The 24,904-nt window shown below is 47.8% G+C and overlaps 11 protein-coding genes across 11 annotated transcripts; 6 read left to right on the forward strand and 5 right to left on the reverse strand.

Annotated features, from left to right (window-relative positions):
• Positions 1-2,265: 2,265 nt before the first annotated feature.
• gprM lies at positions 2,266-3,950 on the forward strand (the record flags this gene model as incomplete). The annotated part of the gene is made up of 3 exons (XM_057226549.1): positions 2,266-2,434; positions 2,485-2,639; positions 2,694-3,950. The coding sequence occupies 3 exons, from the start codon at positions 2,266-2,268 to the stop codon at positions 3,948-3,950; spliced, it is 1,581 nt and encodes a 526-aa protein (XP_057090565.1).
• A 2,221-nt stretch (positions 3,951-6,171) lies between these two features.
• On the reverse strand, positions 6,172-6,985 carry N7447_002275 (uncharacterized protein; the record flags this gene model as incomplete). The annotated part of the gene is made up of 2 exons (XM_057226550.1): positions 6,172-6,480; positions 6,548-6,985. 2 exons carry the CDS (start codon positions 6,983-6,985, stop codon positions 6,172-6,174), a joined length of 747 nt encoding a protein of 248 aa, XP_057090566.1.
• A 1,732-nt stretch (positions 6,986-8,717) lies between these two features.
• On the forward strand, positions 8,718-9,762 carry N7447_002276 (uncharacterized protein; the record flags this gene model as incomplete). The annotated part of the gene is made up of 4 exons (XM_057226551.1): positions 8,718-8,788; positions 8,859-8,876; positions 8,939-9,159; positions 9,212-9,762. The coding sequence occupies 4 exons, from the start codon at positions 8,718-8,720 to the stop codon at positions 9,760-9,762; spliced, it is 861 nt and encodes a 286-aa protein (XP_057090567.1).
• An 843-nt stretch (positions 9,763-10,605) lies between these two features.
• On the forward strand, positions 10,606-11,917 carry N7447_002277 (putative mitochondrial carrier protein; the record flags this gene model as incomplete). Its single annotated transcript, XM_057226552.1, has 2 exons — positions 10,606-10,803; positions 10,865-11,917. 2 exons carry the CDS (start codon positions 10,606-10,608, stop codon positions 11,915-11,917), a joined length of 1,251 nt encoding a protein of 416 aa, XP_057090568.1.
• A 534-nt stretch (positions 11,918-12,451) lies between these two features.
• N7447_002278 (uncharacterized protein) lies at positions 12,452-13,641 on the forward strand (the record flags this gene model as incomplete). The annotated part of the gene is made up of 3 exons (XM_057226553.1): positions 12,452-12,525; positions 12,572-12,793; positions 12,858-13,641. 3 exons carry the CDS (start codon positions 12,452-12,454, stop codon positions 13,639-13,641), a joined length of 1,080 nt encoding a protein of 359 aa, XP_057090569.1.
• A 626-nt stretch (positions 13,642-14,267) lies between these two features.
• On the reverse strand, positions 14,268-15,423 carry N7447_002279 (thiamine diphosphokinase; the record flags this gene model as incomplete). Its single annotated transcript, XM_057226554.1, has 3 exons — positions 14,268-15,047; positions 15,167-15,243; positions 15,309-15,423. The coding sequence occupies 3 exons, from the start codon at positions 15,421-15,423 to the stop codon at positions 14,268-14,270; spliced, it is 972 nt and encodes a 323-aa protein (XP_057090570.1).
• Positions 15,424-15,634: 211 nt separating this feature from the next.
• Positions 15,635-16,732, forward strand: N7447_002280 (coiled-coil-helix-coiled-coil-helix domain-containing protein; the record flags this gene model as incomplete). Its single annotated transcript, XM_057226555.1, has 3 exons — positions 15,635-15,873; positions 16,007-16,340; positions 16,396-16,732. Exons 1-3 carry the CDS (start codon positions 15,681-15,683, stop codon positions 16,730-16,732), a joined length of 864 nt encoding a protein of 287 aa, XP_057090571.1. The 5' UTR covers positions 15,635-15,680.
• A 948-nt stretch (positions 16,733-17,680) lies between these two features.
• Positions 17,681-19,594, forward strand: N7447_002281 (uncharacterized protein; the record flags this gene model as incomplete). The annotated part of the gene is made up of 1 exon (XM_057226556.1): positions 17,681-19,594. The coding sequence occupies one exon, from the start codon at positions 17,681-17,683 to the stop codon at positions 19,592-19,594; it is 1,914 nt and encodes a 637-aa protein (XP_057090572.1).
• An 82-nt stretch (positions 19,595-19,676) lies between these two features.
• On the reverse strand, positions 19,677-20,728 carry N7447_002282 (NmrA/HSCARG family protein; the record flags this gene model as incomplete). Its single annotated transcript, XM_057226557.1, has 3 exons — positions 19,677-20,090; positions 20,137-20,466; positions 20,516-20,728. The coding sequence occupies 3 exons, from the start codon at positions 20,726-20,728 to the stop codon at positions 19,677-19,679; spliced, it is 957 nt and encodes a 318-aa protein (XP_057090573.1).
• Positions 20,729-21,373: 645 nt separating this feature from the next.
• N7447_002283 (uncharacterized protein) lies at positions 21,374-21,968 on the reverse strand (the record flags this gene model as incomplete). Its single annotated transcript, XM_057226558.1, is given in 3 exon segments — positions 21,374-21,513; positions 21,531-21,852; positions 21,924-21,968. 3 exon segments carry the CDS (start codon positions 21,966-21,968, stop codon positions 21,374-21,376), a joined length of 507 nt encoding a protein of 168 aa, XP_057090574.1.
• A 1,695-nt stretch (positions 21,969-23,663) lies between these two features.
• N7447_002284 (SDR family oxidoreductase) lies at positions 23,664-24,659 on the reverse strand (the record flags this gene model as incomplete). Its single annotated transcript, XM_057226559.1, has 3 exons — positions 23,664-23,886; positions 23,946-24,547; positions 24,612-24,659. The coding sequence occupies 3 exons, from the start codon at positions 24,657-24,659 to the stop codon at positions 23,664-23,666; spliced, it is 873 nt and encodes a 290-aa protein (XP_057090575.1).
• Positions 24,660-24,904: the final 245 nt, after the last annotated feature.

The raw sequence follows: 24,904 nt of genomic DNA on the forward strand, positions 1-24,904 counted from the left end.
CCTTGGACCCCTATTGCACCCGATGAAATCATTTGAGGGTACTGGGGTGTATTTGTAGACTGCGTCGGTTGAGTTGGGATTCCAGTTCTGTTACCCCACGCCTGGGGAATGGGTTCAAGCGACTGGAGACGGTCAAGGATGTGAGCTTTCACGTTTGACGAATGCCGGACACACGAGTAATGATGATACCCGACTTGTTATAATAATGTATGCAGATATTACAATGTATAACCGTGAAGTGGGCAAAATTCTGAAGAAATATCAAAGGGTCGAAACCCTTTCCTCATTTGATTCTGCAGCTTCGGTTTAGTTGCCAAGTTCTGCAGACATTACTTCCTGGTCTATTCCACCTTGGCGATTCGAGCTTTTCTACGAAGATCCGACGATCTACTCCTTGCTTGTCCACTTCTTTAGCTTCAACCATTTTAGTGAACACAAACCCAAAAATAACAGATAACCCCCAGATATCACCAAATATCGCCAACTATCATCTCTTCCTACTCTCTACTAATCCCAGAAACCCCAGCCCTCGCAAGTTTTCCGTTACATGTCGAATCCACTTCCAGGCTTGCCCCCCCCCACTGATTTACCCTTGGGGGCAACTTATCCGAACCCCACGCCCCGACATGAATCAGGATCTACGTGGTTACGAGAATATCTCGGGTTACTAGTACCGGTTATCCCGCATTATTTTGCTTCCGGTAGAATTCTGATATTTTTTTCGGGATGGATGGAGAATGGCAAGTGTGGCGGGGGTGAATGGGGTGGAAAGAGGATCCCGGGAGTCAACGGTTGTGGGGGGAGGAGATTTGGTTTTAGATTTGAGTATTCACGTTGGGACTTGAGTGTCGTAGTTTTGACGCTGATCTCTGTGTGTACAAGATAAGCACACATTCGATGGGGAGAATATTGAGCTTGGTTCTATCGAGTCAGGGTCTACTCCGGACTCCGTTTGGAGATAGAATGAAGTGGGGGCTGGGGGGTTGACAGATATTTATTTCTTCTTGCTTTAGTTTTAATGGCAGTAGTTGCCTTGCTTGTTTATATTTCGGCAAGATAAGGGTTGTTTCTACAGTAGGATTGAGTATGAAGATGGGAATAGTGAATCAGACGGATAGATTTAAGCTTAGGGACTAGGGCTTGTGATGTGATGCCAACCTTGGACTGTGCTTGTGTTTAGCAATCTGACTCATAAATGATGATCTTAATAGAAAAGAGCGAAAGCTCAAAAAAGAGCCAGTGGTTTAAGAGTTGGCGGTTCGTGGCTAGCGTTTAATGCGATGATCACCCAAAGATGTCGGTGTGATCTGAGAGTATAGGTACATATCACTAACATATTTTCAGCTACCCCATCGAGAGGCGTATATGGCGAACAGGTCAGCTGATCCATACATAAGATCTAATATGCGGGATATTTAGATACAATATCTTAACCACTTGTGATAGATTGTCGTACATAAACATATCATATATTATCCTGTATATCTAATTGGACTTATGGAACAACGAATGCTGGCGGTGATCACAACGAGAGACCGATTAGCGGGAATGATTGGGTGGATTACCGCGTGGCTCCTCGGGAAGGAATGCTCGGGAAGGAATGCCATTGTAGTAGACACAGCCCAGTCTGTGCGAGGATAGACAGAATTTTGATCTCCAGGGGTAAGAAATGCACTCGAATCAGGGTGCACGAGGCGAGTGCTTGTCAGCTGGGGCTTGGCGGCTGGACTGTACCTATCAGCTGGAGTAATTGAAAAGTTGGATAGTCCGATTAAATCTAGATTTAATCAACAATTGACATTGTGTGGGACTAGCCAGGCTTGGCAAGGGCTAACTATGGCAGTCCGAGGCTGATAAGTTAGATTAATTCGATGCTAGAGTAGTATAGAATCTACTACACTAAAAGATTACAAGATCTATTCAAAAGAGGATCGAAGAATTACATCTTTTACTTTACCGTGGCTTTTACGGTTATTTTCAAAGACGCATATTTCCATGTAATTTATCCCCCACTAAACGACATTGCCAAGCTCGAATTGAGTTTTGGAGGACCGTGGGTAGGCATTTAGCGGGGGCCTCGTGTGCCGTGGAGTGAGCGGTCCAATACTTGGGAGTACAAGAAGTTCGTACAAGTACGATGAACATCCCCATTTACCCTTCGATTTTCTATCACCCCTTCTTTCTTTTAGCACACGGAGATATACTATTCCTTCATATCGCGCTGGCGCGTTCGGGATTCTTGCAGGATATGCATCTCTCGCCATCATGGTGTACGCCCTAACTGGACATTGCCCGTCCCCCTTCTTGCAGGAGACGCTATTTCCCACCGTCGGGGGATTTATCGATGGCCGTTATTGCGAGAAGATCACTTTCGGGAACAGCTCTTATTCCTGTTGCTTGCCTTGTCCTCTCGGCGAGTGGAGATATGATACGGGTGAGTTGGGTAATCCCCAGGGCCCGTTCCAAAATCTAACGTGGATATAGACTTGGCCGAGAAGATCGCGGTCACGAGTTGGATTAGCGTTGCCATTCTCCCTCTATGTATCTTCTTATTGATTTCGTATGCCGTACTACCTGTCAAATGGACCCACCGTCATTACCTGAGTATCTGCTTTACACTGGGAATTTGCTGCATGCAGGCAAGTTGAAGTTGGATGCTGGACTAGGAACCTTTATGGCTAACTCTAATCTAGCTTGCCTTCATTATCCCACTCGGGGCCAAACCGGACCAGTGCCACAATGCAATCACCCCTAATGATATGCGCTCCGATCTTTCCTGTGCCTTCTCCGGATCTTTATTACTCTTCGGAGGCTGGCTAGTGGTTATCTGGAGTTTCATCCGCACTCTGGCCTTCCACCTACAAGTCTGCTGGGAACGAGTTCTAGGGCCCAAGTTCATGTGGACAGCCTTTGTCTGCGGGTTTGGGATCCCAGCCATCGGAATGACAGTTATGCTGATCCTGACCGGAGTGTCATTCCGATTCGGCGAAATCTGCCATATCAACGTAACCCACGGACTATACGACTACTGGATTCCAATGATGATCTTCAGCGTCGCAGCCCTCTTCCTCCAACTATCAACAATGATCTACTGCACCCACATCTACCTCCGCTCCCTCTTCGATAAATCCGCCTCGACAACGGGCAGTTCCGGCCCCAACCTCCCCTCCTACACAGCCAGCGTTGGCACCGTAACAGCCCGACAAGCCTACCGACGCGTACGCCGCGTGCTTAAACTCCAATGGCGTGGCATCGCCCTCACCTCAATCATCCTCGGCAACGTAATCTTCTTCGCCGTCGTCTTCATCAACCTTGACAACGCCGTCGCCCCAACGGCAGAAAATGTCAAAACCGCAACCCCATGGCTAATGTGTCTCGCCCAAACCGGCGACAAAGACCTCTGCCGCAGCTACGCCGCAGCCATCGGCCCCAACGAAGCAACTCTCCTAGCTGTCGTGATTCTCCTCTCCCTCGTCGGCTTCTGGAACTTCATCCTCTTCGCCCGTCCCTCCATGTTCGTCGGCTGGGTAGATCTCTGCCGCACCAAACTAGCACATCGCAACGAGTTCGTCTCTGTAGATGCGAACGCCCGCTTCGCCAACAAGGGCTTCGAAATGCTCACCACTACGAAATCACCCGATACATTCATGCGCTCGCTAAGCCCAACACGAATGGGCCCTGACCGGGACGCTTTCATGCGTTCCCCAAGTCCTACCCAAATGGGCGGGACAGACCGCAGCGCATTCATGTCTTCACCGAGCCCTACACAGACATACGGCCGCAGTCCGACCAGTCCTAACCCGAGCTTGGACCGTACCCATGTCGCTCGCGAGGCCCGCTATGTGCGGCCCTCGTTGAGTTTTTCCGGGCCTAGGCCGCCTAGCTCGTTACATAGTGCGCGCGAGTGGGACCCCAAGTCTTCGTTTGCGCCTGGGTATGGACAAGTGTAACGTTACCGAAATATGTTTTGATGTTTTCCTTTGTGGGTTATTATCCCGGCCTATACCAAAAAAAAAGGAGGTTCCAGGAGATAGGGGTGTTACATGTCTCACCATTTTCTCACCATTTTCTGGGCAGTCCACGTGTATCAATGATGTATGATTTTTTTTCGTTTCATATCCGTAACAATATAAATTCTAATTTATTTGATCTCCACATTTACTACACTTTTCTAAAGGAAATCGAGACTAGTGAATCCTTCCAATTGTATATCTTCTTCTTACATCTCAATCTCACAATGCAATCGAGTTTCATGTATTATGCCATTAGCACATATAGACTTATAGAATGCAGTATAATCCCCATAGTGTTGGATCCGACCGTGTACATAAATTACACCAAAATACCGCGACACGTTGAAAAAAAACCCCATTCTCAGCCGAGCCCCAATCGCCATGAGTTAAAGCCGGGGGCGACACTAGTCTCGGTCTTCCGGGGTCCACCTCATGCAGGAACGGCGGTTTTACCTCGTTGGGGCTGATTTAGTCTGTGCGTCGAACACGGAGATACTACTCCGTCGTTACTATCGGTGAATACAAACCCTACCTTGTAATCTCAGACTTTCGAACCCTTCTAGATTGAAATTGGAAATCTCTCCTTGGTGATTATGTGAGATTCATTTATTTTCAAGGCTGTACCTAGATAAGTGTGTTCTTTATATTGCGGCTGAAGTTCTCTTGGTTCGTATTCCATATTGCGTATTCCAAGTGACCATAGAGACTCAGGCACTTTATTAAATGTATATTGGACAGGGTAGGGATAAGGGACTTGCGAGGAATGTCATTTGATTTTCAGGCCACGGCTCACCCATCCGAACCTTTTCTCTCAAAAGTCCGTCTTGGTTCGAGTTTTGTTGATCTTACGTTGACCGGTGCGGGGTTCCAGGGTTGATCGACTTAGCGTCCCCCGGACAGAAGTAATTACTTAACTAGTTAACTAATTCAATTTGTACAAAGCACTATCTTTAGTTAGCACGTGGGATGAGGGGCTGTTCAGATAGATGAATTCTTCGGCATTTATGGGTTGGGGTTCACACGTGCTTTTCGGCCCCGCGAGGTGTTAGGAGCTATACATAATCCGGGGAGTTTGCAGAGGTCAGGATCTGATAGATATGGAAATGGAAACTATGCGGGGAAGAAGGCCTTGTTGGATTAGCGCTAGTATGCAGGGCATCCGAGGTCTTCCATGTGATTTTGATGGGGAAGCTTTATTTTGAGTCGTTTATGGGGTATTGTGGATCATCCAGCATTCACATGGCAAAGTCTGGGGAATATCCCTGAAAGAAACACGGCAATGTAGGGAACTGCAGATGTACGATGGAGCTGCCAATACTTATTCGTATAGGATTACTAGTGAAGACCAGGAGTACATAGAAGTAGTAATACTATAACATGTCTAAAGTAGACATCCACAATTCCAGCCTCAATACTAGTGCGGTCAAGATGTTAGTATTTCACATCATTTGGGAGATTGAGTAAACTCTTCTATGCACCAGGCTTGAAAGTCAACACGCCATCGATTCCCGTGCATTTGGTCTCCTAATGGAGATAATGAAAGTCTTGGTCATTTGCATGTTTTACTTGGCTCTTCCGTATCCCCAAAGTTTCCTCTCATGAGCAATATCAGTATATGACGTGGAAAGATCATGGGAGAGGCAAGCCGTTATTCCTGCCCCTGCTTCGTCTATGATGAGTATGGCACTTGATAGCTGGAGCAAGGTGGGGCGGACAATCCATCCCGGTGCTGCTTCCGCACATCACTTCCATCCCTCTTTTCGGCTATGGTATGGCAGAGTCTGAACATATGATTTGCGCTAACGGCATAGACATGCTGGGAATTTAGAACGACAAGACTGATCTTATAGATTCCTGATCTTCGTGCGCTTTGTCCAGGGCACTCTCTTCCTCAACTGTGGACTATATAGTGAGAGCTCTGTGTGTGCTTGCTAGATCTGGCGCACATACATGATATTGACTAGTAGTAAATCTTATCGTTCATTCCCTTTTGAAACCCCCAAGGAGAGGACAATGTCAAACGTCTGTATATTTCTTGTACTATAAACAGCAATAAAGCACCAAACACATTCTTCAAGTCCCAACAAAACAAGTAGTCCAACAACCACGACAATCTCTAGTAAGCGTGAGTCAAGTAAACATTGAAAGAAATGTCTATCTACAAGCCACCAGCAGCACAAATCTTCTTAGCTTCAGCGAGACGCTCCGCATACCGACTGGGATATGCCGAGCCCTGCACCTTCTGGCACAGCTTGCCAACCTCCATAGTTTTCCATCCACTGATATTCTTCATACCCTTGAAGAACTGAGCCGCCGACTTCGCAGCATCCATATCAGCAGCGATGTTGGGGTAGTAAACAGCGCGTTGCTGGAAGATTCCCACGCTGTCGTAGTCCGAGCCCACAGCATCATGGGGATAATTGAGGGAAGCGGGGACTTTCTTATTGGCGTAAATAAGCATATTAGACTTGATAGTGTTAGTAATGTTTTGAGTATATCGGAATTAAACATGATTCAACATGCCATCCACTCACCTCAACAAGCCCAGTTGCAATTCCAGCAAGACAGCCCTGACGACCGAGACCTTCTTTCTTTGCTTCTCCAATAATGGCCTTTGCATGCTTAGACTGGGTGGACGTGAGACCAGGCAGGTTTCCACTGCTGCCCCCACCGCTGCCACCTCCGCCGCCGCCGCATTTCTTGGTGACATAGCTGCTGCTTCCGGTTCTGATATAATAGTCGGAAATATAGCAGCCGTCGGAGGTCTTGTCCCAGATCTCGTTGCCCTTGACGGTGGTACCGGCAGCCTGGCAGGTGATTGCAACGTCGGCTCCCTTCTTGTAGCTCTTGACTACAGAGTGAGAGGTTCCTGGGCCGGAGCGACAGTTGACGACCTCGCCGGTGATGGGATAGGCATTGACGATTGGCGTGAGAGCGGCGAACGCGAGTGCCAGAATGGGAGTGAACATCATTTTGGATGGACTTTTGAATAATAATTGAAGTATATTGTGAAGTTAAAGTTGGTATTGGGAATTTCAGATTGCAGAGGAGTTGATGTTGCGATGGACTGATGGATAGAGGTCTGAAGGGGAACCAAGGAGGATTTTATATCTCCGTGTTCCTCATTCCTCGAGAATGTGAAGAACTATTTTGTTCATTCTTGCTTGCCTTGGACCCCACGAGGCTCGTATAGAAATGGAATGTAAGAGGATCTTCAATTCGTATTCGTAGATTATTTCCATGAAGCCCGTCCCGTGTCCCGTGTTGAGGTTGTATCGAGTGGAAGTAACGAATCTATTTTCAGAGAGGTTATCTCGTATAGTCCCCATAGGGAATTCTCGTGTTATTCAAATGTCCCGATGTTGTTAAGCTTAATCGGAACGTAGACTACGCTTGGCGCTCGTGTTCCTGAAGACTTGCCTGTTAGGGCATAACACGCAGGCCTAAAAATAGCAGGATGATTCGGAGATTAGCATAAACTGATGTAGATCACCCGTATTTAGATCGTGAACTTCTACTGATTCGACTGTTATGTTCCTAGTAGGTTTATTGCATACTACACCGGAAAGCTAAAGATTAGGAAGAGTTCTAGGGATAGATTTATAAATATCTATCGTTTTATCTTATAAATATAGATTAATACTAAATTCTGAGCGCGGGAAGGATTCGATAATGAAAGTGCATCCGTCTGGCGATGAGCCTTGTGCATGTTAAACGGCTATTAGAATTCCTAATTGTGTGGTAATACCAATTTGTATACCGAGTACTACGTCGCTAGTCAGCTGAGTCGCTATATTAGATAGGAATTGGATTAAAGGAATTGTTCTATGGGAAAAAACCAAATTGTCCCCGGTCGTCCCATCGACTGGTTCAGTATGTCTTGTGCGAAGGGGCAGAGCAGATTTCTGTAGTATATATTCCTAATATTAAAAAGACCGTTAGAAAGGCCATTCAAAAGACCATTTTCGTCTTTTGAATATATATTCATTGTCACATATGAATAGAAGTGTAACACAGGTTTGCTTGACCGCGTTGAGAATCATGAGTACTTATATAGGCTTCTTGCTTTTCTGGCCTATGACGGCCCTGTCATGATCAAAACTAAGTATATGATTTTATCTTCTCCTGCCATGTATCCTGTTCGATCAGTCGCTATGTCGATTCCTAAGGTTGAGAGGTCTGAGTATATTTCTTCCACCTAAGTCTAAAGTATCTATACACGGCTGGCTCTAGATATATTCCCAGAAGAGCTGAGATCAAGCTTGAAAAACGTGTTCAGTCAATCGGTTTAGTTGACATTCAAAAGAAAAAAGTGATTTGTCACGATATAACCACATGAACTATTGGAGAAGGCTGCAAGTGTATGCAAATGGCCGAACGTTAGTGCTGAAACTGGATTTCGTTAAGCGGGTCTGTCACACCGACTCGACTCGAGGTTGACACAAACAGAGAAACAAAATCCAATATTAGATCAAAAAGAGAGAAGTAAAGAACATGAAATAGAAGTATAAAGATAAGACATTGCGAATACCCGACGTCACCACAAAGGCGGAGAGAGAGAGAGATAGCGAGGGAAGCTCACTGTGCGTCCACGGATGGTTCTCCCCGCTCTCACCCCAGCCACCTTCTTATCTGTCTTCCACTATTTTCGACTTTTACTTTTCCTTCATCTCGACTCGATTCTATCATCCTCCGAAAAAAGATATGGCTCCTCCTCCTCCTTCCGCGACCATGCCCCTGGTCGAGAGACTCAAGGCCTTGGCCCAAACTCTCCAGTGCGTATCCTATGCTAAAGTGATGCTTCAATGCCTTGTTTATCAATACTAACGGAATGCCACGTTGCAGGTTTGCCTGGTTCGTTGGGTAGGTCAATCTGCTGAAGCGCACACAAAGACCCCAAATTCAGGGCCACTGACAATTTATAGACATGTGACACTATTGCTCTCCGTCTTCCGCTACCTCCTCTCTTGCATCTTCTTCAACTACTATTCCTCCTCGGCACAGATCGCTTACCGTCTGGCCTTCATCTCGGCCGCCGTGACTTATGGAATCGTTGTGTACAAGGGCCACTTCGCCCGGGGTGTCCAGGGCAGCCCTCTGTCAATTGTGATGAAGCTCATCTCTGATGAGAATGTGCAATACCTTGGTAAGTGATGGGCGATGTGACAGTCCGAAATTCAAGCTTACACGTATTCCAGGCATGGCTCTGGTTTGGCTGTACTCGCGCCAGCTCATTCTGGCTCTTCTGCCTTTCAGCGTCTACTCGGTCTTCCATGTCGCAACCTACAGCCGCATGTACTTGATCCCCACCCTGCAGCCCGCTGCTCCGGCCCCTGCCTCTCCCTCCTCGCCCAACTCCAAGCCCGCTGTGAAGCAGTCGCCCCTTGCTGAGACAATTGGACGGTTCATCAAGCAATACTACGATGCCAGCATGGGTGTTGTCGCTACCCTCGAGATCGCCCTGCTGTTCCGCCTTGTTCTGTCCGCTATCACTTTCTCCAAGGGTAGCTGGGTTCTCCTGGTCGTCTATCTGTCTTTCTTCCGCGCCCGCTACGCCCAAAGCTCCTTCGTCCAGCAGGCTGTTCGCCAGCTCACTGCCCGTGCCGATGCCACCATCTCCCACCAGAGCACTCCTCCCCAGGTTCGCCAGGGCTGGGAGACCCTCAAGGGTGTTGTGCGCCAGGGCTACGAGGCCACCGATATTGGCCGCTACATCTCTGGCCCTACCGCTGCTAAGAAGCCTCAGTAAATGTCACAATGGTGATGTGCCAGACACCTTGCTTTGCAAGCTGAAGTTCTTGACGTTAGGAAAGAACGTTGGCTTTCGGTTTGCAAGATTGTCGAACGAAGGTGGCTGGTGCAAGACATAATATTACAGCTTTATCTTTCACTTTGGCATGTTCCATGAGCGAATGAGCGAATAACATGGGAGGATGTCGGAATATGGGACGCCCAGGTCCCAACTGTAGAAAAGAGGCGGACGCGGAGGATTCCCGCCATGATGATGCTATACGCAACGACTTGTGTTTATTATTTCTAGAGTATTGCGATGCATAGTTTCTGTATTTGCTTTCCTCTTATCAACATACCTTGTCTCGGATTCATTTCATTGCTTCATTGGATTTGTAGAGATTCACCAAATCTAGTAATTTTACAAGCAATCGGCTTTAAGGGCAAAACAAATTGGACAAGGTGTATGCGTGATTTGTCGAAAATGACGGGTATGCATATGTTGGATATCAACAAATAAGAAGCTTATTTGCGGCTTTCATAGGAACTACTCATATGTCCTGGTATGGAAGAAAGCCCAAATCTGATGCCATAGGCTCACAATCATATCGCTCAGGAGATATTAAAATGCCCCAATGACATCCCGTGATCCCTGAGGCGGTAGATCGGGCTTGGCGGCAAAATGAAGCCGATCAGAATTTTGGGTGGAACAATCATCTCACAATAACCCTTTCTCGATCTCCTGTCACTCTTTCTTATTATTAGGGGTGCTCCTCTCCTTCAATCCCTTAGCACCCCCCCCCTAACCCCCCTAATCTGGTTCTGACCAGTACCGCTTGGGATCGCAGTTTGGCATATTGCCATGAGCCTGACCTCGCGGGTGTTCGGCCTGTTCTCGACAGCGACCTCAGACTCAACAGCACCCTCTGCGGGGGACTCACATACCTCGACATGGACGCAACCAAGTTCCATGAGTGAAATTAGTGATTCAATTTACACTGTTCGAAATGACGGCCTCGCGCTGTTGGAGGATGAGGAGCCTCGGCCACCATACTTACATGTACGATTGTCCCTAGCGGCATTATACCATTGCGCAAGGCTGACCTGATTTGAACTTATAGGCAATGTTGGCAGGTGGTATCGGAGGAACATGTGGCGACATGTTGATGCACTCGTTAGACACAGTCAAGACCCGACAACAAGGCGATCCGACCTTTCCGCCCAAATACACTTCGATGGGCCAGTCCTATGCAACAATCTACCGCCAAGAAGGATTATGTCGCGGATTATATGGAGGAGTAACGCCAGCCTTACTCGGCTCGTTTCCCGGCACTGTGATCTTCTTCGGCGTTTATGAATATACCAAGCGCTTGATGATCGACTCGGGCATCAACCCCAGCATCGCCTATCTATCAGGTGGTTTCTTTGCGGACTTGGCAGCCTCAATTGTCTACGTGCCATCCGAGGTACTGAAAACGCGACTTCAGTTGCAGGGCCGACACAACAACCCCCACTTCAACTCAGGCTACAACTACCGCAACATGCGAGATGGGTTCCGCCAGATCGTGCGCCAGGAAGGAATTTCGGCATTATTCCACGGCTACAAGGCCACCATCTTCCGCGATCTCCCATTTTCGGCGCTCCAATTCGCATTCTACGAGAAAGAGCAATCTTTGGCTAAACAATGGGTTGGAAAGCGGGACATTGGACTGGGCTTGGAGATATTGACAGCTGCCACCGCCGGCGGTATGGCTGGTGTGATCACTTGTCCGATGGATGTGGTCAAGACCCGCATCCAAACCCAGCAAAATCCCCCAGCGTCCTCATCCAGTTCTTCGGGTGCCAAACATTGTGTCGAACATGTACCGAAAGAAAGCCCGCGGCCACATGCACCAACATCACCACATTCCCACACTCCCCGGGCACACTCGCGACCAATCTCCACATCAGGTGCAAACACATCAATCCCACCACCCGGTACACCCCGACTTGATACTTCCTCTGTGTTCACAGGGTTGAAGATTATCTACCGGACGGAGGGTATTGGAGGGTGGTTCCGCGGCGTGGGCCCACGCGGTGTGTGGACTAGCATTCAAAGCGGGACGATGCTGGTTATGTATCAGTACCTGCTCAAACAACTCGAGGCCTACCAGATTCTGGAAGAGTCTTTGTAAGGCCTTTCATCTAACTGCATGCATTTCCAAGGTTGCTTTTCTTTTCGTTTGTTTTGGCCATTGGGAAACGGGGGCGTTGGATTCTTTATCCCGATCTGGGATGTTATGACCGGTGCTTTGAGCACTTTGTATACTGTGTATCCTACTCTGTGATAGATTTTTAGACTGGCTGCGGCCTCCTGTACCATAGCTCTTTTTTCAACTCTATATTATACATATTTTTGGCATATTCCTTCTGTTCCGTTGATGTATATGGGTTGCTATACCAAGCAAAAAGAGCAAACATCACATGTATATAAAAGATATCAGAAAGAACCCTTTCTACTATATACCTTGGAATCCTTAAAGGATCTAAAAAAGGAAAATGCCCAAAGAGAGTGAACAAAGGGAATGAACGCGCTAAACCGTGTTTTGTTTTGGCGATCGGCGGATGTAAACAATTACCGGCCACTCCCCTCCCTTGCATCTTCTTTCCCCCCAGTATTTACTTTCTTATTTGATATTGGTCCAAATTCTCAAGATATCGGATACATTATGTCTCTTCCTTATCTCAAGTCTCTGAAGAAGCCCGAGTTGGCCGAGTTGGCAGATCAAACCGATCTCCCACAGTAAGTGCGATTGCGATTGTCGCATAGACCGAGCTAATCGCTATAGCTATGACGACTATAACAAGAATGATCTTGTCGTAGTTTTGGACAGACATCTTCGCGAAAACCGCTCTATCTTCTCCGGGCTCAAGAGTCTCTCTGAATACTACTCACGTCTGGCCTCTCCACCCCGCAGAGGATCGCCCGTGAAGCGCGAAACCGCGCGAACTCCGGCGCGAACTCCAGCACGTCGGTCTGCGAAGAAAGAAGTGAAGGAAGAGGAAGTTATGTAAGAGCAAGCCCTCTAATGCGCCATACTATCGCTGTCGCGCACATACTAACCCACCCGTCAGCGAGGATATGGAAGAAGTTGTGCCCAGCCCAACCGTTGTTAGCCCGACTCCCGCTGTGGCGCGCACGAGCGCACGTCAGTCTGCGCGCCAGACACCCCGCCAAACACCCCGTCAATCAATTATCTCTCCCATCGTGGATCCCGAGCCATCGCTGCCAGCGTCTCCAGCCGCGATCGCCGAAGCCATCGACACGCAGACGCTCAAGCTACGCGAGACCATCGAGGATGCATGGACTGCGTCGGGCTTCGTAGACCGTGCGCACTCTCTGCGCGCAACTCTGAGCAGCGTGAAGGCCGTTGAGATCCTCGTGCTTCTTCTTGAGGGTGGCAGTCTTGCTAAAGCGTTGATCCCGATACGCTATCTTACTACTACACCACCAGTGCAAGCGGCGCAGATCCCCGCGATTCCCATCCGTGTTCCCGATCTGTTTGTGTTCCTAGAAGGAGCGTTCTGGGCGCCTTTCTCGCTGTGGTTCTTTACTTGTCTGCTTTTGCCTTTGATTTCGGCCTACTTTATCAACTTGAGCTGGAAGGCTTCTAGCAGTGCGCGTCGGACTCGGTCTGCGCCTAATCTCGCTCAGTTTGATCCGTTGACGTTTAATATCGTCAAGGCGTTGCTGGTGCACTTTGTCTTTGGAAATGGTTTCAACTTCTTTGAGTTCTATAGCGGGTGGACTATTGGGAAGGTCATCGACTCTGTCCCTGGTGGTGATGTCGGTCTTTTGACTGGAACTGCTATCGGTGGTGTTGGTGCTCTGTACGAGGCTATTCTGCACCGCTCGTAAGAGGGATATGAATTGTGAGGCTGTACAGATGATCTGGCGAGGAATGGTCATTCAGTGTTTTGGGTGATTGTTATCCCTCGTCTTGGTTGGTTTTAGGTTTGTTTATGGGTTCAAGTTCTAGTCACTGGTATGTGGGTTATGCGATATGTGATATTGGGTTTTTTTTCTTGCCTTCTCATTCCCCTGTCTTTCTTGGTCTCTCGTTCTAGCCAGAGAAGGCGCCCTGGGGTTTCTATTACGGTTGTCCTGATTACCAATTTGGGATATTCTTTTCTGTTTTCTTCTAATGACCGATTTATTATTTTTCAATCGTAACAGGGGTATCAGAGTGCAGTTGTATATGTATGGTCGAGTTTACCCATGCTGTGGACGACTTTTACCGTTGGCTTCTGTCTTGGTTTTTCTGTAGATAGGCGGAAGTTTGTTAAGCTCTAGGAACGCCAAAGACGAAGAAAAGGTTCACAGCAGGGACTTGGAGCCGAGCGGGTCAAGAACCCGGGGCACGCAGCGGTTGGTGGAAGGCAATTTAACATACTATATAGGCTCCGTGGGGCATGAGAGGTCCCCGACAGACTGTCGTGGTTCCTATCAACCTCCTTTCCCAATGTCATGCTTCACGCTCGCGATCACCTCTTCAATCTCTCCGCCAACTCCACTGTGAACAAAACCGGTACAGAGGTCTCAATCTCTACCTTGTCCGCGCGGATATGATTGCTCGTAGATAGCTGTCCTCCAATCTCGGTATGCCAGTTCTCCACATCCCATTCAAAGCCATGGGTTGTAATCTTGGCAGGTGCTGAGAGGGGAATGATGCCGATATTTTCTTCAAAGAAATATTCTGGTTCTGGTTCTGGTTCTTTCTCTTGTTCTTGCTCACGCTTCCGTTTCTTCGGTGACTCGCTTATATCAGATGTCGATGCTGTCGCGATATCTGCTCGTCTTGTTGCGGGTGTGTGGATTGTATTCTTTCCTGTTTGGATAATGAACGTAATGCTTTCCTCGGAGACGAGATAGAGGTTACCACCCGCAGCTGGATTGACATCAGGGCTTGTGTTGGTTTCATTTTCACGGATTGATCGCTGCGTTTGCGTCATCATGTACAAATGGTGAACTTGGGAGAATGCTTGATCCACACGGCCGCCTAGACCACCGAGAATTACGATTTCCAGTGGTGAATGATCAGATGGTGTGGTTGATGTGTTTCCATTTGCGCCATTGGTGGTTGGTTTTCCTTTTCGGGGAGAAGCTATGATCTCTGCGGCATGTGCGTTGAGATATTTCAGACATTTTGTGAAGTCTGTTGAATATTGGTCTGGATCTTGGAGGACGGAGACTCCGAGTTTCTCATAATGTTCTCGAACTGCGGGGCGGATAGAATCTAGGTCACCGACAATGGAATCGGGAAGCTATATATGTGGTCAGCTTGATACATTGGCTTGGTGTGTTATTTGTCGTGCTACGATTCGGGGTCTTTTGCCAGTCCAGAAAGATTGTACACATAGCAAAGTCCATAGATATCGCTTACTTCTTTAGATTCTTCCCTAACTCCCGGCATATCAAAGAGCCGATTGGCGCCACCATCGGCGCAAATAATGTAAGATGCTGCATGGGTATTAGTATTTCTTATCAAGCCATTGTGGTCATATGTCATTCATAGAGGATCTTACCATATCTGCTCAACACTCCAAAGGCTTTCTCATTGATTGGCTGATTGAGGATGAGAAGAGCATAGGGCGAAGGACTCCCTGAAGGACGGAAGAATCGACTAGGATTCCACTCCATTGTAAATGAATACAAATCAAATTGTAGTCCAAAGGATGTAAGCCAAGAGAAATCAGAGCTCAAAGCGTTGTGGTGACGATATAATTATCTTGACCCAAGCCGCAACGTGACTGGCTGACACGGGCAGGCAACCTCAGGCCAAAATCCACCATCGCTTTCCAACTTCTCCATCCCGCGGTCTTCGACTCCCCTCCCCTCAATCCCTTCTTGGAGGAACTCTCGGTCAATTCGATTGATTCCCATTCTTCTCACACATAATGTTCCGTCCCGCCGCTCGAGCGCTCGCTCGCGCGCCCGCTGTCGCAGCTCGTACACCAGCGAACAGACGATTGATAAGCACCGGTCCGACCAAGTCGAGAAGCTGGAAGAACACCTTCTTGCGATTGGGCTTGGCTGGTGGAGCTATCTACTACTACAACACGAGCAGTGTTTTCTCCGAGGAGCCGAAGTGTATGTCTCGCCTATTGGAAGTCAGGGTTGCCCTTGTTCCTCCATCCCGAGGTTGCAAGCCGCGACAATCCGTTCACCGTCAAGGTTAATGGCTTCGGAATCACAAATCGCTAACTCTGCTTTTCGGCTTTAGTCTCTATCCTTTCTACGATCCGGAAACAATCCGATGATGCCAACCCCCAGACCCTCGACTCCATTACTCCCAAGATTCGCCAAGAACGAGCTGCCGCGCAATCCAAGAAGAGCGAGCCTGCTGCTTTGGAAGGTGGATTGAACCCTCAGGAGCTCGAGGAGGAGGCTGGCCAGGAGGCTGCCTTCAATCCGGAGACCGGCGAGATCAACTGGGACTGCCCGTGTCTTGGAGGCATGGCCCACGGACCATGCGGAGAGGACTTCAAGGCTGCTTTCAGCTGCTTCGTCTACTCCGAGGAAGAGCCCAAGGGCATCGACTGCGTTGATAAATTCAAGTATGTTTTAACGTCACTTTCGAGGATGATAGTCCTGTGCTAATAATTTTTGCAGGGCAATGCAAGATTGCTTCCGCCAACACCCCGAAGTCTACGGCGCCGAGCTGGAAGACGATGATGAGCCCCAATCCGATGCTCCAGCTCCCTCTGATGCTCCAGCTCCCTCTGATGCTCTCGCCCCCTCCGAAGCTCCCGCTACCTCCGAACTTCCCCCCACTGCCGCCGAGCTGGATGCGTCGTCGCACCCCATTGAGAAGCAGACCCACGCCAAAGAGGTCAGCACCCAGATGAAGAACGAGACCGTTGCTGCTGGCGAGAACATTGAGGGAGACTCCCTCATTCCTAAGGCTGCGCATGACACCGAGGAGAAGAACCAGGCCAGCAAGGCTTAGACCGACTTCCCAAATCCCTGCATCCTGTTTGACGCCACCCTCCCCTAGAGACAAGTCTACTGCTTAATCTCTTTTCTGTAATGCACATCAGGGACTGGGATTGGAGTTGTGTATTATATAGACCTTTCTGCCATCTCTCCATCTCCCGTTTTGCCTTTGATGCATTTTCCCCTCCGTGATCTTTCAGCATATCCATTCCCCCGGTCTGCGCTCCTCCGTGTTCTTCCCTGCCTCTCAATGTGTAACTTATTGTACTGATATGATTCACGCTCTTGTCCCTTGGACAAATAAAAGAAAGAGGGGAAATCGAATAGACATGTTGCATCATAACTGATATCCAGTATAGAGCTTGCGTGATGTATGAACAGAAATCGAGTAGCTCATGCAAATCCATGCAATATAATCCACCTGCAGCTTGGGTATCATGACATCGCAGGGCCATTTCAGGCAAACTTGATACTTAGTATTAGTTGTCAAATACCGAGTCTGCATACACGGTACAATACACAGGTAATATATGCTACGCCAAGCATACCAGAGGATTTATGAATCCTCTATTGTTTTGATTAGATAATCATGCTCCATATAAATTGTAAGGAGCGCGTATACAGAAATACAGAGAGTTTGATATACTGAGTTCATACCATACATTTCATACAGTCAGACTTCTGTCAGTTATGAGCCCGGATTTGTTCGATTAAACCAATACAACCCGTTTCTCGACGCTTGGAAGTCAATTGATCCATCGAAACCAATTGAAACCGCCGAAAAACAACCCCTGGAATAGAAATACAGAGAGTTTGATATACTGAGTTCATACCATACATTTCATACAGTCAGACTTCTGTCATTAGTATCCAGACTAGCGTGTGGTGGGGGCGGAGCAACACCACCTTCTCAGCAACATGTCCTTCTATACATGGAGAGTGCGTCGAGAAATCATCCAGAATGTTAGATGAACCCATGGACCCTGGTTATATATGGCCACTGGTCTTGCTGGCCGACCTATGTGCATCGAGCCAAGCGAAGCTTATTGGGCTTATCCAGCAGACACTCAAGGACGACCTCGAACTTCGTTCTGACGACTACTTTGAGGCTGCTTCCCAAAAGGATATCACTGAAGTCAAGGTCCATCCATGGTCGCCACCTCGCCGGCTTCTCGAATCTATTGCTCGACAAGGACCATGCCGAGATAGCCAAAGCAACCTCCATGCCCTCGCTGTGCTAGCATACCGATCCGGTCGACCAAGAATCATCGTAGCGGATGAAGCGACTAAACGTCAACTATTAGGAAAATATCTCCCCGATGCTGACTTGAGACCAGGCGTCATTTCAATAATCCTCTTATCTACACGTTGTGATATCCAATCAGGTGGATTGTCTGTATTCGCAAGACGTGCTATTTGCTCCGCCCAAGAGAATATGTTCAATCTCGACGACATAGATTACATATGGGATGATCCTGATCCTCAACCAAGCGGGTTCAGATCCGTCCACAAAGCTTGGGGACCTTTGTGGGCTCATGCGAAAGGGTGGAGGGGATTGACAATTCATGACCCCAATCAAGAACCATTCACGTCCAGAGCAGGAGATATATCAGGAAGGGAGTATTATGCTAATGCGGTGGTAACTGCTCTCGGTCGCCATCTACCCACGGAGCTAGCAGTGCAAGTTTCCAATATACACAGCACTCCGATCAGAATGCCTGTGTGGAAACGTCGTCCAGGAAATACGCATCTAGTCATCTTCCTCTTGTATCAAACAACAGCACAAGAGTTCGAGAAGACACAACGAACTTTACAGCAGTCACTTCCGGCAATGTTTCCCGCCGAGCAGGTGAAGAGAAGAATGTCACAAGGGGAGTGGATCTTTGAGACCAAGCCTTGGTATACCGAGACTCCAGACATGACCCTGGAGCTGATCCCATGGGACCGGCACCGCATGAAGACCCGACTGGATCTCATGGATTTCTGGGATGAATATCGTCTTTGGGATGCGGAACTAAGGACAAGACCTGGGATCATGCCTCTGATATTTCTGCGCAAGCCTTTGTCTGATCTCGATGAGCCACAGTTTAACGTTTTGACCATCAAGTCTATCTACCCCAGCCCGGTCATAACGAGACATATGGTATTTGGAGATATCTGCACGAACATGGAAAGACTTGGCTGTGTTCATGTTTATGGAGGACCTTTTGAGTATGGCCTCCGTAAAAAGGGCGCTGGAGAAGAATTCTGGCACCCGGAACAACCGTTCTTCATCAACCCGCGCCCGTGGTTACCTGTCATCACCACAAGTTGGATTCGAGTTGTCTTCTCCCTCACGAATCAGTTGACCGAAGCCGGAAAACAGAGTCTGAAGAGGATTATGCTAGCATTTGATGAGTCGGATGGATCTGGATCTGAGGCTGACTCCCAAAATGAAGAAACACGGCCCGAATATTCACTCATACATTGGAAGGGTGACACAGACATGGTTGATGGAAAGGTGAAGGACATCTGGGACATTGTCCAAGATCTTCACTTATATCCCAGGATCAACGGCTGGGGCCCACTGTATTTTGTTTGCGTCGATCGACAGTTTGGAATTGATCAAACGGTCATTCAGGTCGTAGCAGACAAGTGCAAGTCTGAACCGGGTCATGATTTACTTCACCACTTGCCTTTCTCGGGTTTGAGAGGGTTCAGATATAGACGTGTCCCGGCTGATTTGGCATACCATGAGAATAGCAACCAGGAGATGGATCATGGAAAGCATGGATGGTCAATTTACCGAAGAGAAGGTTGGCCGGCACTAGGAACGTTACCAGATGACCTGCTGGAAGTCGAGGCGGAATATGTTGACGGGGAAACCTGCCCTTGAGTCTATGGAGATTTTGTATCAATGTTGAAAGGGGCAACGCAGCGGATGATATCGCTAGGACTAACTCGATAGGATACAAAATTCAAGACCACTCAAGAGAACTGAAAATCTCCTTCATCTCAATCAAACCAGAGATATTCAAATCCTCCTTTGTCAGAACAGGTTCATCGGCAGTCCAGCTCTTTTCACGAGCAGTCTCCCAGAATTGCAACATAAGGCCAATCTCTCGTCCCCACTTGGGCCATAGGCTATCATAGTGATCAAGGGAAACTTGAATATAGTCCGCAGGTTTTCCTGAAACCTGGGACCACAGATTGATAATTTCACGAGCTGTCTTGGTCTCCGACTGCGCCAGAACAATCCTGCCGATCGTGAGTTGAGGTTGGTTGAAGATGGCGAGTGCATAGATTCCAGTGTTGACCTTGGGGTCCCCCACTGTTGTGATAGGAGTGTCGTCTGAGACCGGGAGAAGTTGGACATATTTTCCGCACGTTTTCTGCATACATCAGTATAGTAATTTCCGTCTGAGAGTGTGAACCCACAAGAAGATTTGGGACAATCATCGGCAGAACGATGTTTGTTCCGTAGTATCCGACCCAAAGGAAGGTGGTCTTGCTGAGTAGATTTTTGTCTTGTTTGATAAATTCGTCGACCTTGAGTTTTGCCTCAAAGTGAGGTATAGAATGTTTGCCACTCGAGATCTTTACATGGTCGGGAATAGTACTCCAGACGAAATGCTTCAGAGAGGAGGTCTGAGAAGCTGCCTTTGCCATGTTGATGCCTTGCGTAGCTTCGACCTCAATCAGGTCTTTAACGCTCTGGGTCATGAAACCAGCCCAGTAATCAGTAACGGCATAAATGGCATATGACCCCTTTTGTTCGAGTTAGCTACATTGCTCATAAGCGTTTTACAAATTGTACCTCAAATGCCTTCACCAAGGTGCTCTCATCATTCCAATCTGCAGCCACCATCTCGACTCCTTTCGAAACCAGGGCCTTGGATGCATCACTATTGACATTGCGAGTGACTCCGCGGATCTTCCAGTCACCAGACTTAAGGGCAGCAGCAATGACTGACCCTCCCTGGGTACCCGTCGCTCCAACGACAGTAATAAGCTTGGATTCTTTTGTCATATTGGAATGTGATAACTTTGGTAAATACTAATACGGTGGGGAAGTTATGGATTTATGGGCAAAACACAGTACACGTGTTCATGAGATTCATCAATTGTGAATCCCCGAAGGCTTGTAGGGCTTACGTGAGAATGCCTAAGGCAGAGAGGCACTTGCCAAGTATGTGCCGGGTATTTGCTAGGAAGTGGACTATGTAATTTTAGTCTACTTGACCGCACTTAGATATAACCAATGACAACCATGCGATTCTCTTAGTATCTCACAATTTCACACAATGATATATTGGAGAGCTCCACTGAACTTCGCTATATTGACGGGCCTTTGATCCCAAATCCTGCTCTAGTTATCTCATTATTACGTGAAAATTCTTTGTTTTGATGACGGGGCATTGCGCTATCGCAGACTATATACTTTAACGCGGGTATGGCCGATCAGTCTGAAGCTCTTCGGGGCATTCGTAAAGATCTACCAGTGAAGCGAACCTGGACAGAAGTAGCTCATATGTCAAGTCACTTAGCATTTGTAAACGGAAGATGAATTTCCTTTTCTGTTTAGGGGTTTGGCGCGCTCCACCCAGTCTTATAGCCGCTGTTTCCGGTAGTGATTGACAACTAGCCGACTTTTTGATTGCTCGTCTATCTAGCGTCAAAATGTTATATCAAGTGTGTCTTTTAGCCATGACTTGAGCGCTTGTCTCGAAGACTTTATATTCTTGATGCTGTTTGATTCCGCTGCTGTGGGATTATATGAACATGAGCCTTCTAGCCCCAGTTCCTTCCAGCCAGCTGAAAGCTCAATTAACTCTTGCCGGATAGCGGCAGCAGAGTCTCTCCATGTTGTATGGCTGTCATGTTGTATGGCTGTAGTGGAAGAGTCGGAAAAAGGTTGGGTTGAGTAATCTTGCCGGACGAACCTTGGGAGTAAGGGCTGTCATGACTACATATGTCTTGGTGGCAGGTGGATGCATCTTTCAATCCTCGTTCTTTCTGTTTAGAAATTTCTGGGTCGTCTTGTTCATTATCGGATGGACCTTCATCGAGAATAGCCGAGATTGTAGCGAAATCAGGGGTCTCATTGGCATAGATCAATGCGGGCTCGATACTTTGGACTACCAATCTATTAGGCTAGTAACGACGGTTAGGTCGTCGACTAAGATGTAGATATTCCGCTAATTAAAGTCTGGGTGAAGAAGAACTAGAGCAGCATCCTTTATGCGTTTATCTTTGGCTAACTTTTGCATCACCTCTTGGCATATTTTCAATAGATGGATATACTTCTAAATTGATACTTGATAAGGGAGTTCATTTCCTCCAGGATTCCGGTTCCAGGATATTAGAGTGCAATGCGGTCCAGAAGCCGCCCTCGAATGGAATCTTTAAGTCCGGATGTAGAGGCGCATCTGCAAAGTATAGACTGCCATATCTCCAAGGACACGCATACATGGGTTAATCTTACAATATATCATTGTTGTAACTTCGGAGTTGGTCGTTAAGCTTGGCGGGCCAGAAATACTGGTAGGTATCCTATCCTTGCGACAACACAAGGTCCATTGTCCATTATTAAAAGAAAGACTCGGTTGAATCCATCTTGCTTCTCGTATTTGACCACTTTGGTTGCTCCTAAGCATGCGCGAATGTCCCGCTCACACAACGCTGAGAAGTTAAACGTGACACGGCGAGAGACTCGCTCGAGCTCGTCCCAATTGAGTCATCTTTCTGTGTACGAATGCGGATTATCGTTTTGAAATTCAAAGTCAGGGACACGATATTTTGTCGGACATGGTGGGCTCAATGCTACTAACGAATAGTCGGCAGACACTTACCCCTGGAGGAGCTGCACGGAGTTGTGGTGGGGATTTCGGATAGCAGGTTATACTTCCGGGATCAGCATGCTTTCTGATGAGGATATTCGTGTGGTTATGGGGACGACGGTGGTCGAGAATCAGGTGGGTGCTGTTCTTAATGGTTAGATGGTGGGATTGGTTCCGTCTGGTGATACTATAGTATTGGGGATCATCGGGGTCATGTTTAGGCACAGGTGACTTTATTGTCAGGGTTTTCAGTCTCTGAGATAGTTAATGATCCTCGTTGCGACCTCGGGATCTTTGGAGTTTCTTCGAGCTTGTCTTCTTTTCGGGTTAGCATGGGCCTTTTGGGGGGGGGGGTTCATTATTGGGATCGTCTGGATTTGCATGGTGAGAACACAATAGGATAAATTTCGGTCAAATGCCGGGTTTAAAGGCTCTTTACGGAGTACAGAATAGAAGTTTCCCCATGCAGACATGCCCCCACGAAAAAAACACGAATAAGAGCAAACACACGAGGATATACTCCACCTGGTAGTTGCAGGCGTTTAATCGAATCGACAATTCTGAAACCTGCACTATTGTAGGGTTGTTTGCGGATCCATTCACTGCACTCGCCAGGATACGGAGTGATCAAGTGAAATGAGATTGCACTCGACCTGTTGACTCTTGGCTGGAGCTTTTAAACCTATAAATGACGACGGGCCGTCCGGGATGAGCGCCACTTAGTTGTGGAGTGGCTCGCACATCACCGTTGCACTGCCAAGTCACTAACAGAGAAAGGAAATACATGGGCCAATATCGAGAATAGTAGATCTTAATGCACAAATCTCAAGGCACGGGTGGCAACGCAACAATAACCAAAGCAGACCGTATGAAAGATAATATATCACATTTATCCCGTTGGAAGCCCACGCGAAAGAGCGTAATCCCATTACGGACGAGCAAAATGAATGTGACAGAAATAAAGCTGTTATTGACTCGCTTGAGATTATTTGCCAAGGATATGAACTCGAGGGTGAAGATCGTCGCATAACCGTGCTAGTGGAGCCTGACTGTCCTGTTTTATGACGCTAGCTAGTTAGGACAATGGAAGTCTCGGTGTGGAGATTTGACTCCCCCGAGATATGCTCACGCAATGGCATCCGGTAATCCAGAGTCTTCGCCATGCATGATGCGGAACAGTGGCTCCCAGACTGTGACAGCCCGCTTTGTGACAAGACCATTTCCAAGCTCGGGCATTTGGTAGTAGATCAACTTGTTGGCCGAGCACTCTAATAGCTCACCCGCCATGCCTGTCGAGTCTTCTAAAAACGTATCATAGCCTTTGAGAATGGTTTGCACAGGGGTGAGACTAAGTTCAAGGATGTCAGTGCTCCACAATGCTACTCGAAGACAAAAACAAAATCTTACCATTCAGGACTGACAGCGGCAACCATCTCGGGTGGCACAATAGGTGTGTTCACAATCCCCGGCATGACACAATTGATCAAAATGTTATCCTTTTGCTTCAATAACGGAGCAATGCCGCGTATTAAGTGGTTCACTCCAGCCTTAGTGCCGCAGTATATCGGATATGACGGGTGGGGGAAGATGGAGCCAATACTACCCGTGACGACGATGCGACCACCAGGCTGCGGGTTATGGCGCATGAAATGGATTGCCAGTTGGGTGCCATACACAACACCCTTGTAGTTGATGTCCACGACGGACAGATCTGGTGCCGGTGGGACGTCGTCGGCGTTATTGTTCTTCGAGTCGTAGATGTAGATGGAAGACCTATCGATAATACCGGCGTTGGCACATAATGCATCGATACGTCCCCAGAGCTCATGCACCTTGCGGAATACACTTGCGTACTCGTCGTAGTTAGAGACGTCGGCGGCAAAGAACTGCGCTCTGTCCTGTGGCAGGTCTTTCAGGATGGCTTCACCGGCCTCACGGCGTCGACCTAGACATGCGACCTTCCATCCTTTTGCGCAGAGGTGCTTGGCGAGGTCAAGCCCTATGCCAGACTATAATGGACCTCTGGTCAGTGTCTGATAGCGGGTCCTATGGGGTCAGTTTCATTGTACTGACAGTGGCACCTGCGACGATAGCAACACTGGGTTCAATCTGTGAGCCCATTTTAAGAGAAGAGATGTGATGGTGTTTGATACTTCATGGGGAAAGAACCACGTTGAGAAACAAAAACGACGACGGGGGTTTTTTTCATATATTGTTAGCGCGAGACGATCCATACCCCTCTCTTCGTATGATTAATCTGGTCTGTCGTTAGAGGCTGTTTGAAATTATTTCTCTTTCCATTTCCCTTTCACCCGCATTAAATTGCAGGGCTGTGGACAGGAGAAAGGATCCGGTGCAGGCTGGTT

This window comes from Penicillium robsamsonii (genome assembly GCF_028829455.1).
Source record: "Penicillium robsamsonii strain IBT 29466 chromosome Unknown utg000001l_segment0_segment0, whole genome shotgun sequence".
Classification (NCBI taxonomy): domain Eukaryota; kingdom Fungi; phylum Ascomycota; class Eurotiomycetes; order Eurotiales; family Aspergillaceae; genus Penicillium; species Penicillium robsamsonii.